This window comes from Lichenostomus cassidix, chromosome 2, assembly GCF_008360975.1.
Source record: "Lichenostomus cassidix isolate B80296 chromosome 2, HeHo_3.0, whole genome shotgun sequence".
Classification (NCBI taxonomy): Eukaryota; Metazoa; Chordata; class Aves; order Passeriformes; family Meliphagidae; genus Lichenostomus; species Lichenostomus cassidix.
Genome location: NC_139482.1, coordinates 21,800,815 through 21,820,647, shown reverse-complemented (window position 1 = coordinate 21,820,647; position 19,833 = coordinate 21,800,815). Strand labels below are relative to the sequence as shown.

General features: G+C 38.0%; 1 protein-coding gene across 2 annotated transcripts in view; it reads right to left on the bottom strand.

Moving 5' to 3' along the window:
- Window positions 1–10,974: 10,974 nt before the first annotated feature.
- The window catches only part of ZNF804B (zinc finger protein 804B), a 231,648-nt gene continuing 222,789 nt past the window's right edge, over window positions 10,975–19,833 (bottom strand). For both annotated transcript variants that reach the window (XM_085050664.1, XM_085050665.1), the window contains exon 4: window positions 10,975–18,573. In XM_085050664.1, coding sequence (XP_084906790.1) covers window positions 14,883–18,573 — 3,691 coding nt within the window. In that variant the 3' untranslated portion in view covers window positions 10,975–14,882. The remainder of the gene's footprint in view (window positions 18,574–19,833) is intronic.

Here is a 19,833-nt window from a genome sequence, read left to right as displayed (position 1 = left end):
TAGGAGTGCCTACTGTAAATGTCCAGTTCTTTAGAGCAGTTTTTAAAGCCAATTCTAAAACATGTCAAAAATGGAGAAAAAACCTGATTTGAAAATCAGGAGATAACATTTCTATTTTCCTTCAGTATGATCTGAGGGATGGTAAGAAATGTGTTGCCACAATCCACTCAGGTACAAGAGCCACAGTCCTGGCCTGTGTATCATGGCAATATTCCAAAAATTGCATCTTTAGCAAGAATTCTGTGGATTCAGTCTATGACATCTTGTTCTGTAATAGACTACTTTCTAGGAAACTGGAAAACTGTATGAATACCAACATGTAGAAAGCTGTTGAATTGACCCTCCAAATTCAAACAAAACAGATGCTCTTAGTGTCTCAAAGAGGCATTTCTCACTTCTTTCTCAATATTTCTCACTTGTTCCAAGGCTGCATCACATGTGCATAAAGCTTAAATATTCTGTGATTAGTGCATGCTTGTCTGAAACACTAGCAGCAAGCCTAGAGAAAAATGCCACCTTGAATCATATTATGTGGTGCCATCCTACAGGTACAACACATTCCAGTGTGACACTGAACAGCTCAATGCACTCCTGTACTAGCTAAATAAGGAAACAGAGATAAACTATAATTTTCTACAAAGTCCCGTTGGCGACAAAGAGACTGCAGAAGGAAAAAAATTTTTTTTTTTTTTAAAGAAATAAGGGCTTTGATTCTGTTTCTCTTTTAATCCTTTTATTTTAAGAGACATATCCCACTCAGTGATTTTTTTTTCCTGGGAGAAAGAGTGGTAGATTGGATCAGAGTAAACTGAATGCAGAAAGATTATCCTCTCATCTGTCATGTCAAGAGCCCTGATACGAGTAAACCAGAAGTCCCAATCTAGGCAGTGTGCTTGGGTTGGCTGCTGATGCAAGAAATTAAATGGGGCTCCTGAGTATACAAACACCTCTGGTTGAGGTGGGCTCCTATGACCTTTTTATTACCATGCCAGGGATCTTCTTGCTTTACACATCACTGTTTTTGCAATACCTGGTCACTTGCTCAGGTGCCTTCTCTCTAGAGAAGATAAATAGTTTAATTCCTGAGAGGCCTTCAGTCTGGCGTCCTACTATTTTGGTGGAAACGTAAAGAGAATGAAAATATATAGCAAAATGTCATAGAGTAATAGAATCAGAAATAACAAGGGACAGAAGGTTCAGAGTTAAGGATAGAAGAGATGGACACAGATCAGGAAAATGGAATAAAATCAGGTTTAAGAGCTGAAATAATGGAAGAGAAAACATAGTATCTATTTGGATGAGGAGCCTTTTTGGTAACAGAAACTCTTCACTGCTAGGGGCTTTCAGTGCTGTTTCTGACCTACTGAGTTATTTTCCAGGCTGCTCCTTGTATTCCAGTGAGTAATTTCCATGTTTCAGGAATCCATGCTTCAGTCAGCTTCTTTCAGGTATATTGCTCATCATGTCTTTGTCACCTGAACAGGAAGGTTCCTGCTGAAGCAGTATATCTTCTGGAAATGAAATAAAAAGTCCAAGTGTAGCCATGTTCTTGAGGGAAGAAAATGAAAATTTTCTGATATAATATTGTGTATATCTGAGAAAATACTCAAAGAAGAGTGTGATTATTGAGCAACCCATGAAATAACTTATATTGAGGAGCCTCTCCTGAAACAGAATTGCTTACACAACCCCCCCCCATGTTTTGTTAATTTTAACTTCCAGTGTCTTTGTACGTGTTAGGTTTAAAAAAGTGTTCAAAGTGCCTTGGGTGAAACTTCGGTTCATCTGGAACAATGAAAGAATATCAGAAGTGTAATCAAGACATTACCATTGTGAGGTATTTATATTTCTATCTTTTTCTGCTCCTTGGGAGTCATCCTCAGTAGCTCACAGCACGCAGCAAAATCTTTCTTTGCTGACTATTTGTGAAAGGAAGGGAGTTTTCATAAGCAGTACAATAATGAGATACCTTTGGAAAATAAGACCTTTGAATTGTTCCGTCTACCCATGAGGTACAAGAATTCATAAAGCATCTCAGTAAAACAATAGAAAATTATTTTAGTGCTATTTTTAATTCCTTCTGCTGTGCTGATTTACTTCTGTGAACAAAGAGACCAGAAAGCTTAATAAGTTTGGGCCATCAATAATCAGTATGTCAACGAAACCCAGATGCTCATTGGAGGACTTTGCCAATAATGATAAAATCTATAATTTCCTTTAAATTCATCACAGTTTTGTTTATCAAGCAGAAAAGTGTCACTTAATCATTCATTCTTCTGCAGAATCTAAGGAAGATCCTTTGTCCTGCTTCAAGTAGCAGGTTCAGAGCTCACTTCAAATATGTCTACATAGGTAACTTATGTCTCTACATAATCCATTGATTACCTAGAGTGAGAGGAAAAATATTATGATTCTTATGAGAACAAGTCAAACTTGTTTTTCTACTTTTAAATAAGAATTCTTAATTCTATTGTTTCTTGTATATATTGTTTAATTACAACGAACAGCAGTTTCACTATAATGCATTAGTAATGGGTCAGTGAGTTTTTCCTGACAATCTATACTCTTGTCTTCAAATGCCTTCAAACACACAGTCTGAAACAACATTTCTAACCCCTGACACAATACAGATGAACTTGATTACTCTAGGTTTAATTGAGATTGGAAATAGTATAAAAAAGCAATGGAAAATACTCTTTTCATCTGACAACTAATATAAACCAGCATAATTTTAGCTATCACACAGAGTTGATTTATTGCTGATGTCATAGAAAAGTGTATATTTGTACTTACCCACAGATATATGATGTGTGCATCACTCTGATCCAGGATATGAACTGATGCAGAAATTCAATAAGATATGTGGAGCTTAGCAAAAGGAAAAGAACTCATCAGAGCCTGCATGTGATCAGTTACCATCATGCAAATTTTATTTTCGCTGTATGCATACATTAGATGTCATCAAAGGTACATGTAAATATGCCCAAGTTGGAAATCTGATATATTGTGGAATATAAAAACATAATACAGATTTAATTGCAGCATCCTATTTCTGAGAGTAGCAGCCTTATCCTAAAAAACCCTTAGGGCCTCAATGTGACAGAAGCTGGCAGTTTATATTTTAAGCATAGATCTAAAAGACTGTATATTTTTGCATTATGACAATTTGCACTAGAAAGTGAGAGATGGAATCAGCGGATGTCTGTGTTAAAGGGTTATTCATGAGGAAGACATGATCTCCTGTGGGACTCAGCAAGGAGGACAGAGATTTAAACTGGTCACAATGAATTAAGATGGTAAGAATAGAACTGCAGTGGGCTGCAAAATTTGGATCTGGTCTTGGATTTCAAACATCGCTAAATTCTAAGTCTGTTCTGCACACCTAAAGTGGCAGCGAAAGCAGACCCAGCTGCCACCATGCAAATGGCACACTGTGGGAGCCTGGACCATTCCAGGAGTTGCAGAGTACTCATGTACCAGAGTTTATGAGTTTTCCCCGTCATGTTTGGACAACAGCATCCATAAGATGGCTAAAACGTCAGTTCCTCCTCAGTGTGTGACAAGTGTAGATTTAGCTAGATGGTTGGGGATCACTCTAGTGATTGAGACATTCAAATTATGAGATCACGGTGAGGACAGAAATCTGCTTCAGATGATGCAGAAATGTCTGTAGACAGATACAGACATATATGTGAACACTGACATTCATGACTGTTGAAGTTTTCCAGTCACAAGTGTAATCTAATGGAAATTACATGGACTCTTGCACACTTACTGCTTGAACCTTATTTTAGAAATTATTATGCTTACATGTCTTTGCCTTAGCAGCCTGGAAATTATCCTGCTTATTTATTTCAAAACATAGGACTTCATGTGGTGTAATATATGCTCTGAGCACATTCCAGTGAATTGTTGGGTCCTAATGGGAGTTACCTGAGAAATTTTAATCATCTGGCACTAAATATAATGGCTTGGAAGCTTAAGCTTTGAAGATATCTATAGCTAATGCCATATCCAACTGCTGTTTTTATTCTTCCAAGACAGGCATAATGAGTCCCATGTAGTGTATGAAGGTCTTCTCCACCTTGGCATGAGTACCATCTGCTACAGCTGTACTCAGTTTATAAGCAGCTCTGTAGGTTGCTTAAATGGATTTTTATATACTCCACTGTCACAGTTTAAAGGTAAAACCTCCAGTTATTTAGCTCTGAAAGTAATATTTCCAGGTTAGAAAATGGGGTTGAATGAATTTATGCAGTAGAAAGTCTGTATACAAAGAGCAGCATCTCCAATAAAGCACAGACATTACAGCAATCAGCCCTGATTACATGCCTCCTCCACCATGGGATTTATGTGGATGTGAGAGCTGTCCTTCTCTGAGATTGTGTCTTCATGCTCATTTAAGCACAGCAGCTTGCATTAACTAAAGGGGGCTAACATGAACCATCTTTCTTTTGAAGGGCAATTTGCTTTCGGAAGCTGCTTGGTTATCTCCATGCTGTGTTTTTCTCAGCTGGGCCAGGCTCAGCCTTTAAAGCCTTTTTCCATGCAAGCTGAGCAGTGCAGCTGCCCCTCTTAGCACATTCTTGTCATTAGCCACAGCCTGGGAGCTTTCCTCAGCTTCCCCTGCTGCATGGAAAGCTTGGTTCCAGGACTTCTGCTCCCCTGGGGACTCCACGTGCCTTCACATTTTCAAGAACTATCCATTCCCCAGTGAAGCTGTCTAGGCATTGCAGCAGGTCTGTATTTCCCTTTATTCCCTGTGGTTTGAAATACATCAGGAAGAGTACAGAGTTGACCAACATGGGTTGAGAAATATCCTTTGCCATATGTCTTGGGCCACAGACTTGTGCAACAATGATTCATGGAGGATGATCATGATACATCATCATCTCATGTCTATTTATGACTATTACAATCTGGAATTTCCTTTGCCCAAGATTTGTAGGAGATCCTTTAATGGTTTTTCAGAGAGTAAAGATGATGATCTGAGTATTATTTGCTGTAGTAATTGCATCTTATCCGAAGAAGAGTCTTTGAAGACTCCCTCTTTTGGCCTGTCATTTTCTTTCTGTGGTTATCATTTTAGCTACATTCATTAGTTACTATGGATTTTTTTGGACTGGCATCAAGGATAGTCCCACACATTTCTTTGAGCAAACCTTTCAAAATGTTCCGTAGCTGCATCTCCCATTCAATTCTAGCAGATAAATCTGATGAAAAAATAATACTGTAGAGAATGTTTATGTGGCATACAGAATATTAATGATTGACCTTTTAAAACCAGCTAATAGGACTGAAAGCCAACCAAACTGATGATGAAAAAGTATCTCTATCTGCATGAGGAAAAAGAAGAAAAATGCATAAATTAAAAAATTAAAAACAAGACATGACTATGGTACTGTATACAAGTATATAAGAATTTAATTGTCACTTCACCTGAACAAATATGAAGCAAATAACCTATTTTAATTTAACCTTTTTAATTTCATTAGTTATGAGTTGCCTAAAAATATAATTCTTATCTTATATTTTTCGCAAAATATTTTGGTGAATAATTCTAGAGAGCCCTTGCAAAGCATTGAAGTTTAACCTACCCATATTTGGAATATCAGTCCTCTTTTGACTTCAGTCATGGCAGGCATTTCATAGACATCTGTTTATAAATAGCTGAAAATAAAGGTTTGATATGATTTCCGTCTTGCTTTCCTCTTCTACTCTTTGAGCAGGAGTATTACCTCCATCATGATGAACTGACTTAGCTTTAAAAATTCCAGTATTCAGTTTCAAAAAATTCCAGATGTCCAAAAAAACCCAGTATGTGTCTTATATTGGTGATCTGCTTTGAATGCTACAATGTAGCTCAGGCTGTCATGCAGCCACCTCTGAAACTCAGGTGGGAGAGGTAAACATCTACCAAGGGTGGCTCTGGAGATCCTGAGGGTTGTGGGATGAGCCCATGTTAAGGGCTCTTCACTTTTTGGGGAATGCAGGGAGGAGAAGCCAGCTAGATGTTATGCAGTCCCATTTAGATGGGAAGATTCTTGCAATGCTGTATGTAATGAGTTGATGGTGTGTAATTTTCACAGAGCAGAGAACTTTCGTTGCAGATCTGTTAGCACAGGGTGTTGAGGGAGCACTGAGGTGTATCTGTCACACCTGCAGGAGGCTACAGTGGCCTTGGCTCTTCTGCTCTGGAAAACTTTAAGCTCTGGGTTATGGAAGTGTAAGGAATCTTGCACAGATACTGGGGCAGCTTGTAGGCCACCATGTACTTCAGTGCTTGCACAGTGACATTTGCATGCCCCACAGTCAGAGCATGTAAGGGTGAGCCAGTATTTGACTCAAGTTTCTCCATAAGTACCGAGTACTTACATGCTTAGACCTGAAAACTGTTCAGCAGGAGTGCTACATGGTGAGTTTATTCCTGGATTTTTGAAGTCCAAAGGAATTCTGAGAGAAAGGTAATATTTTTCGAACAGGAGTTTCCAGATAGGACTGTGCTATAATTTTTGTGCAATGGTTTCAGTTTTCCAAGCTGCCAAGGAGGTTTTTCAGTTTGAATCTGTCTGATCCTGCTGGTCATACCTGGATCCACTATGAATTTCTAAAGCAAATTTCCTGAGAAACGTTTAGGAAAAGAAGTTCCACATTAACCCATACATTCTAACCTAAAGGTCACCAAGACTTTCAAATGGATTGCCTACAAGGGGAATTACAGGGCTAAATCTCTCTGTGGTACTACAAAAATAGATCCTTCACAAAAGTCTAACTTACTCTGCTTCCAAGTGCAGATGAGTGACCTTAGAAAGGAAGAACTGAAGAAACATTTATTTGGTAGCTAAAAAAGTCTTTGTGTACATTATGAAACACTTGTAGTTATTAATCATTTTTCATCATTAAATAATTCTGTTTGTCCTAGGACTTGACTGGGAGCAGACATGGAAAAAAAGTATTTTTTGAAAAGTTACAGGCTACTCTGAGTTAAAAAACCCACCACAAATGTTTTTCTTAATTTTATCGACTTCAGTAATTACAGCTGCTACTCTGAGGTCTTATTTGAGCTTGCAAGTCTCTTTAGCTTTATTCATCATGAGTCTGACCTTTCCTTAGGGTTCTCTGCACTGTTTGGAATTAACATTCACGTTTCTCTGGGTGTCACAAGTCTGACATTGCTCTTCAGACTTCGCACATGCTCTTTTATCTTTATTATTTGCAGGCAGCCCTTGTGGTCATTTCATTCCTTCTGCTGTCCCATTTCAGCACCCTCACTAGCCATGAGTATCTCAGAATTTCTCTTGTGAACAGTCAGTGAGGGTTGGCAACACTGAGATGAAAGGCAAAGTTATTTTCAGCTCATAAACTCTGATCATAAGCCATAATACGATTCATTATTAAATGTCATCCTGACCCATATAATTTTCAATAAAAATCATACAGCAACTGCTTATCTAACACATCATTTAAGAAAAATAAAATCAGGGAATATGACATTTGGGTATGTGTGGTCACAGAGCAGAGCTAAGAGAGGGGGACTCATGGTGGGAAAGCTCATTGCTAGGGATTAAGCTTATGTCAGCAGTGGGTGCCAGTACTGTTATTACAGATGATATTAATAAAAGCTTTAAGTACTTTAAGTCACAGAGATCTTTTAAGAAATTACTAGTAAACTAAAAAGTAGACCAATGATCATCTTATATTATTGTCAGTGTTTTTTTCCACAGCCAGTTTCTCAAGTGTCTCAGGGAGAGAGAGAGAGAAACAGTCCTGAAAATGCTCCCAGGTACTTCAGGCATTTGTTGGATGCTAAGGGTAAGGCAGAAAGAATCCAATCCTATGAGAGATGGGAACTTGTCCCTGTGGACAGCTAGAAACTTAACATGTAGTGTCTACTTGGTTATCTAACCCTGGATCAAATTCAGTCGTCTATCCCTGGATCCATGAACCTAAATTAACAGGATCAACAGTTAAGCAGTACAGACTATTTGCATCTCCACCTTCAAACCCGTGCTAGCCGCTCCACACTTCTGGAGAAAGCAGATAGTTGAAAATTGAGATTTGAAAATGGAATGCACTCCCAAGAATAATGGAATCCTGTCAGAAATCCTGGTACAAGCAAGGAGCAAGTATTTCTAGTGTTTTGACTTTCTCTGATGAAGACAGGATTTCCAATTCATAACAATGTGTACAGCTGACAGATAAGCATTTCCACAGCAATTTATACTTTCTAAGCATGAGGGACAGGAGAAAAAACTCTACTGTGTCAAGAACTCTGAAGTATTTCACCTGTGAAAATATGCAGCAATTGATTGATGATATTACCTACTTACACTTTGATTTACATAAAAAATTCTATGCATTTTGGAACAGGTCCATGTCCTTCCTGTGCTGAGGACCCCAGAACTGGAGGCAGTGGTCCAGATGGGATCTCACAGAGCAGAGCAGAGGGGCAGAATCCCCTCCCTGGCCCTGCTGCCCACAGTGCTCTGGATACAGCCCAGGATACTCTTGCCTTCATGGGCTGCAGTGCACGTGGCTGGGTCATGTCCATCCTCCCACCCACCAGTACCGCTGAGTCCTTCTCCCCACGGGTGCTCTTGATCCGTTCTCCACCCAGCCTGTGCTTATGCTTGGAATTGCCTCAACCCAGGTGCATGACTTTCACTTGGCCTTGCTGAACTTGCTGAGGTTTGCACAGCTCCACCTCTCAGCTGTCAGGGGTACAAGCTTCTATGAGATGCTGCTGTATGACCTTAAGATGACACACCCACCTCCCCAACACACACACATAAACATTTCTAATAAATTCTGTTGGGTTTCCCGCTGGGAATGGCAGCAAACAGCCCATAAATTACTTGCAAAAAAGATGAAAGCAAGTTATAATTCAATCATATTTGTATAAAGCATATTGCTTTACATAGAAATAGTTGCTTTACGGCTGTCTGAAACTAATTATCTCGTTCCATTCTCAATGACTTATTTATTAATGGTGCTGATTTTACTTATACACAGCTTGGAGTACACAAACCAGTTTTTTATATAAAATTGATAAATACATTTAATTTATTGATTTGCAAATGACAAATTTATTTGGTCTAAAAATTTTATCGGTTTGTAAGAATGAAATATTGATTTTGGTGTGTAATACAAGTTTCCGATGTGCACTTAAGTAGAGGCAGCATAACTGCTTATAATGCTTGGTGGACATCTAACTGGCTTTTCAATCTTATCTTTATTTTGAGGGTTTCATAGCTAGGTCATAAAAAATGAGTTTGGGTTGCATCTTCTTTTAAGACAGTTATGTATCTACTGCTTGCCAGCTCTGCCAAGAGTGCTTTTAAACACATTCACAAAACAGATTGGTCACTGTTAAGCTGTACATGTTTAAAGTAAATACCCATTAATGTAACTGTAGATTTATTTCCGTCTATAATTTCTTAAAGTGGCAGTTTGGTTTCTTCTGTGTTTTCTGTTTAAGAAAATAATGTGTTCATTGAAGAATAATGAAAAGTATTTTAACATTACCACATGCTTTATAGACAAGCAACATGTTGAATTGAAGGCTCATCCTGATGGTCCTGAATACAGTGAGAGTATTTCCATAACCTGAAATTTGAATGAGTTAATTCCCCTCAGCCTTTGGACAGAGAAACATTCAAGCACATCACAACAGTATGGCCCAATCTCAACACAGCAGCAGTGCAGCTCAATGACTTGCAGATTCCTGTTATTCCAAAACACATTGTGCCTAGTGTCTAGAAAGAGGAAGGTAATGACCTGCATTCATAGTAATTCTTTATATTTCTGTATAAAATACATATTAAGTTGCTTTTCTTTGCATAATAAGGTTATACACTATTTCCCACCAGAGTGTAGGAAGGATTTGGCTGGCATTATAGCTAGCTTCACCAGGAATAGGGAGGTGTGGACAACTTCATTTGTTTGAATATTATATCCCAGTCAAAGCCAGGTGAGTGTTTTGGTTTTGGTTTGGTTTTTTTCTCCCCTGCTTGTACCAAGATTTGTTCAGCAGCAAACAGGTGGGATCTGACCTCAACTGAAAGTCTACTAGAATTAAGAGTAATGTCATAGATATTAATTCGCAGGGGATTTCCTTCAGACACACACACTTTTTATATGTTTGTCTAATTCTGAATTTTGTTTTTATTATGAAACAACTAAAAGAAGAAATACAATTCAATGGAATTGGATACACTGTGTCAATTTTGTCTGTTGATTTGCTGTGGTTTCAAGACTTACAGAATGCCTGTGTCATGACACATGACTGCATGGTAGATCAGTTTGGTGCCAGAGATTGGCCAAGGTATTTCCAGCTGTGCAGATAGGCTGGACAGAATATAACCTCTGTCACATGTGAAAAGATAAGAGTTTTATCTACTATGTGTACCCATGCAGACACTTGCTGTTACCTTGCTTCAGTCTTTGTGCTCACCTGGAGACATGACACTTATAAAACTATCCAGTGATGGGTAAAGTAGCCTTACAAATAGTACAGCAGCAGTTCTGGGACCTCTGAAGCTGAGATCCCATATGGCCAAATCCAGAGACTTGTGTCAGAAAGCTTACAATAAAAATGAAAGGCAGATGGAAAAGGATGCAATAAACAAACTGGAAAAATACAAGGTAATAGGGAAAACATGGGATTAAATGATACTTATCATGGCTATTTGAAGTTTTGAAGAATGGTTAAAGAGTGAATAAATGACACATTTGTAGATCCTTGTGTTAGATTCTTTATCAAAGAACCTGCTATACAAGCATTAGGAATCATAGCTCATAGACATTATTTGGGGAACCTGACAAATGAGTTATAAGTAGAATTCTAACTAAACTGATTTGTGCAAAAAATATCCAGAAGGATGTTGATTCATTAAAAGTACTTGGAAAAACCACATTGGATAGAATAATTTTTGTAAGGAATATTTATTTTCAGTTCCATTTAAACAACCCACTTTTGTAACACATACTAAAACCTTTAGGAAACATTCTAAGAAATTTCAGGATTATAACCACAGGAATGAATTAAACATATTTCAGTTCTGCAGATTAAAATACAGAATATGTTTGCATCATTCTGCATTTTATTAGGTTGCTGCATTTTGGTATGCTTTACATTAAAAATACATGACTGACACTCTTTATACCAGTAAGCCTTTTTATTGAAAAAAAATATTATTGCATTAAACTACATTCCCAGGGATTCCTTGAATAAGCTAAAAAAAAAGTCGCATTGCATGTACAATAGTGCAATTCACTTAGCTACTGTATAATATAAAACACTTTATACAGAGAATACAAAACAAAATTACTAGTTTACATATTATACTAGCCAGAGTATTATCCAGTTTTAGATATAAACTTGACACTTTTAAAATCAATCTGATCAAATGGCATTTTTTATGCACAACAAATATACATGTTGAATGTATTCCAGAAGTGCATCAGATACAAAAGAAGCCCCAAACAACAACAAAAAAATTTATCATGGTGTGACTCAGGAAAGTTTTTTTATTGGATTTTAAGGTGTGGGTGACCTGTTTCCTTGGATTATGTATCAAGAATATATGATCAAGCTAAAAAAGATTGTTAACTTGGTGTGTCTATATCACTGCCATGAGGATGCTGTAACTCTTTTAAAAATGTTTTAATAAAATCAAAGTTGTAGCATGGCTCCATATATCAGGCTCAATAATGCTTTTAATAATTATAATAATACATATTTAAAGTGTGTTACTGACGAAAAGTAAATATGGCAGCAATCAGAGAAAAGACATTATTTCAGCTGTGCTGACAGCTTTCTTACATTTCTGTAAGAAAATCCTTCCTGTGCACTAAGAATGGCATTGAATATTGCCTTTGTTTGGTAGTCAATGATCACTGTTTTTCAGTTGTGCTCTTTCTGTTCTTAAACTCTCTTTTTTTTCTCATTACATATCTCAAAATCCTAATTTCCATTGTTCCAAGAATTAAATTTAATCTTCATTGTCAATTTATTTGCCTTACCATGTTGGTATGTTCAATGACGCATGGAAATCCTATGATTTAATTTCTTCCAGAATCCCATTGTATGGTGCATACATTAAGGGAAACAAATACATCTATTTTCCATAAATTATCTATGTAGTAGGATATGGTTAAGTTTGATTTGGTCAGGTTTCTTGCCACAGAAATTTCTACAATATTAACACCGTCTGTAAGAAGCAGGGATAAAAAATATGTGGACACTTATTAAAGATGAGGTTAGCCCATCATTCCTTCAGTTCCATATTTTTCTTTTGGTGTTATCTACTTAGGATACAAATGAACTCTTATACACCATGAGAACAGCTGGGTTTACTTCAATAGAGATGAAACTGGGCCCATAAATTTAAAAGCTTGTGGGGCTGGAAATGCATTTTTTATGCTGATATTATCCCTGAACTGCTGGTGATGGCCACGCAGCCCAGTGAGCCCCTTCTAGGGCACAGCTTGACCTGCTACTTTAGATAGCCAATTCAGAATGTTTCTACAGAGTTATGACTAATGTTTCCAAGTTGTCCACTGAGTGAATGATCTCCATCCAAGCAAGAAATAAATTTCAGAGGTGTTAAGTCTTGGTTAGTGAAATATTCTTGAGTCTCAGAAAATAAAATATCGGACATAGAGAAACTCTATGTAAATTCAGATCTTAATTTGGGAAGATCTTCAGCCAAAACTGAAAGGAAGAATTTTTAAACTGTGGAAATACTTAACTTTACATCTTCACCAAGTAAAATTTTTTACTTTTTTAATTTTGAAGCAATAATTTTAATTAAAGAATGTCTCTACAATTTAAATGAGAAAAATTAATACAATTTATATGCTACTTACAGATAAGTAACACCAAAATGGCATGAAACCATTTTGCTAATGAGATTAAAAAATAAACTTGGAATCAAACCAAAGATATTTGAGAGTGCTGGTGTCACCAACCTTTTTCAACACCAAAATGTTTTGCTTCTGCATAGTCTCCATAATTTTTCCTGATGGTTTTTATTCAATAGCTAAAACATCAAGTATTTAAAGCTACTTTGAAAATACAAACTTTGAAAGTACAAAACTAGCAGTCACAACTTGTGAAGTCATTGGAAAAGTTTGGCATATTACCAGTTTGTACTGAAAAAGGTGCTTTTAGAAATTAAAATAATTCCATTTTATTGCAATGGATTGATGTATTTTGATTAGAACTAAGAAAATTGATCCTGTTGTATTTTAAAGACACAACTTATTTGCAATTAGATTTTTCATCTTCTTCAGATAGCTGAATATAATGGAATAAAAGTCCTCCAAAAGTTTTTAAATGTATTTTATATTGATTCTGAAAGCTACATTTTATGTACTACCGTACTGAAAATGAATTGAAATTATTTCAAATGTTTTTAATCCAAACAGGTACTGTCTGTTGGATACCTCATGGTCCAATTATATTGGGAAGCATGCCTGCAGTCTAACCACAATGATGAACTTAATTTCATGCTAAATATCCTGTGTTCAGTTAGAAACATTATAAAAATAATCAAACTATGCCATTCAAAGAGATGCTGAAGCCTTCGCCTATTTCCAGATACACAGTTATTACGAACAATTTCAACCACACATTACTCTGAAGGTTGGATACATGCATTCAAACATTGTGGATTCAGAATTTCAATTTGCTTGTTGAGAGTTTGGGAAGCCATGCGAGAATCTTGGCATATTTGTTTAGATTCAATATACTTTTAAATGCTGAGTACTGTGACAAGTTTTTCTCTGAGTCTCAACCTGTAGAGCCAGTTTTTGAAGAGGTGATCAGAATTTTACTCCTACATTTTTATGACCATCAGCATGATTTTACAGGACCAGCCAATTGTTTCTGTTGTTTGTGAAAGGGATGAAAAATATTTACACATTCTTTGGGAAAGACTCTTCCACACATCAGAGCTCTGCTTGGTAGGAGAAAGGTGGTGCAGTTTTGGCCAAGGAGCTCTGAGGTTCAAAGCCAGCACCTTGGCTGCCTGGCAGTTCTGGGCTGCTGCGGCTCACCCTGACACACCCTATGAGACACACCTTATGACAGCCACACAGAGCAAGGCCAGAGACCTTGGCTTCTTGCTAAGCCCTCTTGGAGCCTGCTTGGCTCACAGAGAAAAGTAGCAGCCTCCCTGTGGCAGCACAGAGCTCCCTATGCTAAGGGAATATTTTGTTATGTACCCACAGCCTGACTGCAGCCCCTTTACACTGTCCAAGTAACATAAGCAAGGATTAAATCACTAAAGCATCTTCAAGGTGGTGCTGTGAACCTCTTCTTCTAGAGTTAACTCATCACCCCTTCCTCTGAGCCTCCCCAGTTTACTTTGGCCAGGAGACAGCCCCAGGGTCTGGTGGTCCCAGATACCTTATTTTTTGCTCAGTCTGAAATACCTTAACCAAACCAGGCACTGTTTCATATACACACTCAGAAAATCAAACCTTTGAGGTGTGTCAAGATTGTTCAGCCTTACATTGTGCTACTTCAAATCCCTCATCAGTGTTCATATTGATTCCATTTTGTCTAGGTGCTGTGGTCCCATTCCTACTGACAGTCATAGACTTCACTTGAGGCTATTCTTTTAAAACATTCTGTAGAATGACACTGGCCACCCATCTTTCTTGTGATAGTATCATGAAAGGCTTTAAAGCAGCTTTTCCTTAGTGATACAAGAATAAAATCAACATTCATATGCTGTCAGCCAGATTGTGGTCTTTAAAATCTTTGCTGTTGTGCTCTCAGCAAAACAGCAGATTTCCCCTCAGACATGTGATTGAAGGCTGAATGCTCTATTTTATTTAAATTTGGGGTTGGAGCCATGGTGAAATCATTTGGGCTAGTTTAAGTAGCTAGAAACACTGAAAACTTCTTTTGTTGTAGGTAACTGTTGGGTCTGGATAGAACAAGAGTAGTGGTGGGGCTCTTGCCCTTGGAATAAGGGATGAACTAAGTGATTTGGCTGTACAGCAGAAGGTGTGCCTGTGCTCAGGTGTGGTGCAAACAAGGCTGGGATGTATGCAGCGTGTGGCAGTGTAGGGAAGGTCAGCGGGGAAGGGTGGAGGGGGGTGGCAGACACCAAGTGCAGAGGGTGTCCTGTCAGCAAAGCGGGGTGGGTGGGAATCAGGGCTGGCGCTAACGGGGAAAGGGCTATGGGGGCAAAATGTGCCTGAGAGAGGGGGTGGAGGGGAGCCAGGGACACGTGGCTGCCGTGGGGATGCACAGATGCCGAGACAGCAAAGCGCTGCAGCAGCGTGTGGTGGATGGTGGTGACAGTAGCCTGCTGCTGAATGGGGAGGGCAGCAACTGCTGGTGTTGCAGAGAAGGCAGCTGGTCCTGGGGCAGGCAAAACTTTCAGATGTTTTGCCAGAAGTTGTTTCTGCATGTGCTGCTGGGCTTGCAGCTGCAGCAACCTGTATTTGTCTACTTCTTCTGGTGTAAATGTGATAGGCTGCTGCGTTAAAGGAGGGGAGGTGGATTTACTGTACACTTCTAGGCCATTTACTGTGTCACCATACTTCTGCATAGCATTGTCACAAAAAGAGTCTGAACTGCCTTCTGCCCGGTTCAAGTCCATGTTTACATCATGTAGTTCTTCTTTGGTTTCTGTTGAATTAGCAACAACAGAATATCTATTAGAGGGAAAAGCACCAGGGAAATCATTTGGTACTGGATCACAGCTTTGTATAAAGGGCTGCACTTCACTAATGAAGAGATTGGATTGTTCCTTTATTGCTGTGCTCCTTTTTATGCTTGGGCTCTGATAGCCTGTTTCAATTTGAATTATGTCTTTAAAAACACAATGATCATAATCAGTTCCAGGTGAAAGAGTAACATTAGTTATCTCTGATGCTTCAGAGTTGTTTTTCTTCACACTGTTTTCCAACAAATTGATTTCATTATGTCCCATGTCATTTTTACCTATGCTTAGCACTCTCTCTGGCAAAGGTAACATTGCAATGTCATCTACTGATGATGAAAACTGAAGAGCAAAGTGACTTTGTGAGTGTTCCTTTAATTCTACCCCGCTACTGTTTGAAAATCTCTCTGAATCATGCATTTTTTCCTGGATTTTCTTAGACTGCACTCTTTCTAAAAGTAACTTGGCTGTCATTGACTTTCTTTTTCCACACACATCTTCTGCCAGCTTTTCGGGAGAGCAGGTGGCAAAGTTTTTAGACTGACTATTCCCATTCAGAGAGTTGTAATGTGCAGCTTCAGCTTTTCCTGGTTCAGTGTTAGAACCTCTCTCAGCTTTGTCTTTTGTTTTGTTGTCACAGTTGTCAGTCTCTTTTGAGAAGGATTCTGAACGGCTGCCTCTTGTTATTCTGCTGCTAGATGATCTTTCACTGCTTCTTGAATCACTGGTGGAACCACTTTGGGATCTGTGGTAGCTTCCACTCCTGCTATGCGCTTTGCCAAAATGCCGATGTCTACATCTGCTGTGTTTAGATCTGTCTCTGTTTTGTAGCACTTTATGTCTTGAACATCTTCGGTATTTAATTGTGCCCCTGTGAGTACAATTTCTAGTTCTGTGACTTCTACTATGACAAAGATAATCTTCATCTGTATCATCTGAAGTGAAAATACACTTGTGCTTTCTGTGTTTACATTTGTGCCTTTCATCTGACTTGCTTTTTCTTTTACAACAACAAAGCAAATGATTTCTGCTGTGATTGTTTGATGTGGGACTCGTGTAGCTAATGTAGCTACTCGTACTGCTAACTGAAGTGTCAGAATAGCTGGAATGTCTGCCAGACGAGAACTTTTGAGGAGATGGGAATCTCCAGCATCTTGTGTAGCTTCCACATCCTTCATTATCTGAATACCTGCTGTTTGAACTGGATTTACAACTAAAGAAACTCCCACTAGAGTCTTTTCCACTGTCACTTATGTCACTGTTGCAGCTAACCACATCTTGAAGGGATCTACAGTCATTTTGGTTTTTATATTTTTCTTCAGAATCAATTAAATGACATTTTGTGGATTTAGATTTTTTAATCCTAGACATAAAAGCAGAAAAGCAAATGCTTTCATTTCTAATGTTCTGAGTTTTTCTTTCACAGCTATGGAAATGATGCTTTGAAGGTCTTCTCAGTGTTGTTGTATAAAGGCTTTTTTCTGTCACATAATCCTTTTGTGAGACATCAAGGTAAGCAGGCACTTTGGGTATATTGTCATTCAAATAATCTGTGATGCATTTTTGACCATTTTCATTCATTTCTTTCCCTATGTCTGACTCAGCTTTTTGTTTGGCCTTTCGTGGGTTTAGGGAACCTTTCATCTTCTTTGGTTTCAACAACTGATTATCTTGTTCATTTGACATTTGCTTGTGTTTTATTAAACCTGAGGGTTCATTTTCATCTGCAGTCTTATTTTTAGAGAGCTCTTTACAGCTTACTTTCTTTGTTTCATGCTGTTTACCATCTCTGGGATTTAAAGAAAGTCTGAAGTCGAAATACAATGGATTACAGCCGTATGAAATACAGGGTTCAGTTTTTGTAAACAAGAGTAATTCTGTGGGCCACTGCAGAGCAGTGGTGCCATCTTTGCTCACTACATGAAGGAAAGGCAATGCCTGGGGCTTAACTTTTTTAACCACGGTCTCCTTTGGAAGTGTTTCCATATTTCTATTTGTGGTTTCTGAAATCTCCAAAGATCTATCTCTTTTTACCACCTCAGGACTGTTATTAATGTTGCTGGAAGAGGTCAGCTCAGGTGCTGGCTGTCGTAGGAGCTCAGAAGACTGGCCAGACAGGTGGGCATTGCTGTGCTTATAGGTGTTCAGCTGTGTACAAAAACTGCTAACTTGGCATGAAGATGAAATGGAATTTTCTAAAAATTGTTCAGATTCATTCAGTTTGCTCTCTTGCTCTGTTTCTCTCACTGAAGCAGAAAAGTTCAAATTTGAAAGCTGTATTTTGACTTTAGAAAATGAAGTATTAGCACTGAATTTTTCTTCTGATTCCCTATCACTACTTTTCTCATTTTCCTTTAGCATCTTAGGTTTTGCAGCTACATGACTTGATGCACTGTTATCCAAATCCATTTGGTCTTGTGTAACAGGTGACTCTTTATCCAAACTTGCTCTCAGGTGTTCCTCCAAAAGTGTGACAGAATGGCAGCCCTCAAAAGCTTGCTTTTTTTTGTGGTTGGGGGATTCACTACAATCATTTCCTTCTTCAGAGTTCTCACTGAAGACTGATGCTGAGGACTCAAGCTTCAAAGGGACCTTTTTAGAGAATGAGAAAGACACTCCTGCCCTTTGAGAGGTGTTGGTGCTATGTGGGAATATGTTTGAGACGTGATTTCCAAGTGCATGGTGTCTTTCAGTCGGGGGATGGTGCCTGCTTATAATAAGCTTCTGTTTCTCTAGAATGCTTCTGGAGAAACCTTGTCCTTCACTCGTGATGGTTCTCTGAGAACTCGCTGTGAACTTGCCACCCTTGTACAGGAAAATGCCACCTGGAGATTGCTGCTTTTCCAGCACTAATCGGGGGGCTTTAAGCAATGGTCCACTCCCAGTAATGCTTTAAAGTAAAAAAAAAAAAAGAAAAAAGAAAAAAGAAAGCTGTATTAAGTAATTAAGGTTTGACAGAGGTTGCATTTGACAATGTCTGTCTGGTGAGAGAGGGGGTCACTCGTTTTTACAAGGGAAAGATAAGTTTCAACAGGATAAATGTGCAGTTTTATCATCAGCTTGGGCTTCTATATGGGCAAGACAGTTTTACAGATAGAGAATTACATGTTTTAATGTCAGCACATGAATTCCCTTTTTCAGAGTTATGCCCATGTACAAACAGAACAAAGATTGGTTTTACTCTGAACTTATATTTAGGGGAATCTAATCTGTGCTAAGTCTTTGTTTTCTGAAAGGCCACTGCAAAGGAAATTGTGGCATGTTCAAAATGAGAGTTTCTACCTGCAGCATCTGCAAAATCAAACTCTAGTAGAAAAAGAGAAACATTCTGCCTGCTTAGGGATGAATGTGTTTGTTTCACTTTTTCAAGAGTAGGTTCTTATTTTATCTTAATTGTTCCACAGCAAATGACTTTGCAAAATATTCAAAGAGATATTAATACTAAAATTGTCAGTAAATGTTGGTGGGGAAAGAGGACACAAGCTAAATATCCATCAATTAATCAGAGCTTCACTGATCTTGCTATCAACCATGATTTGACTTTGCCAAATTTTCTCTTTCTGTATTCTACTTTCATCAATTACTTTGTTCTTCTTTTCAAAATATCTCAGATTTTAAATTTGATTTTGTTTTCTTGTAATTAAAAAGAAGGCCACCTATTCTAGGGCCTTAAGAAAAATGGAAAATCACTGATTTCTTGAAATAGATAATTAACTGAGACTGAAATGACTGTTGCCATTTTACGCTAGAGATGTGGCATATATAGCCACCATGACAGAGTTTTTCCAAGATATATTTTAAACACACATTTCCTCAGACTAATTATCTACACTTGTGATCAATGCAGTACTATAGTACACTAATGAGAAAAGAAAAAATTGGAACCAAATGAAATAGTTTGATTAAAAAAAAATGTAAATAAATTTAAATGGCTAGATCTGCATATCAGCTGTCTATAATTGGCAATCATGTTTTATAAATGCTATAAAAATACATTGATCTTCAGCAGTGGGAATGACAGAAAGACTCCCTGGAGTAGGGTCAACTCATAGTATGAGAATATGTGCACATTTCAGTGAATATATTTGCATTTGTCAGAAATTGGGCAGCAGGAGATAAAAATTAACCCCTATTTGTGCATCAAGAAGAA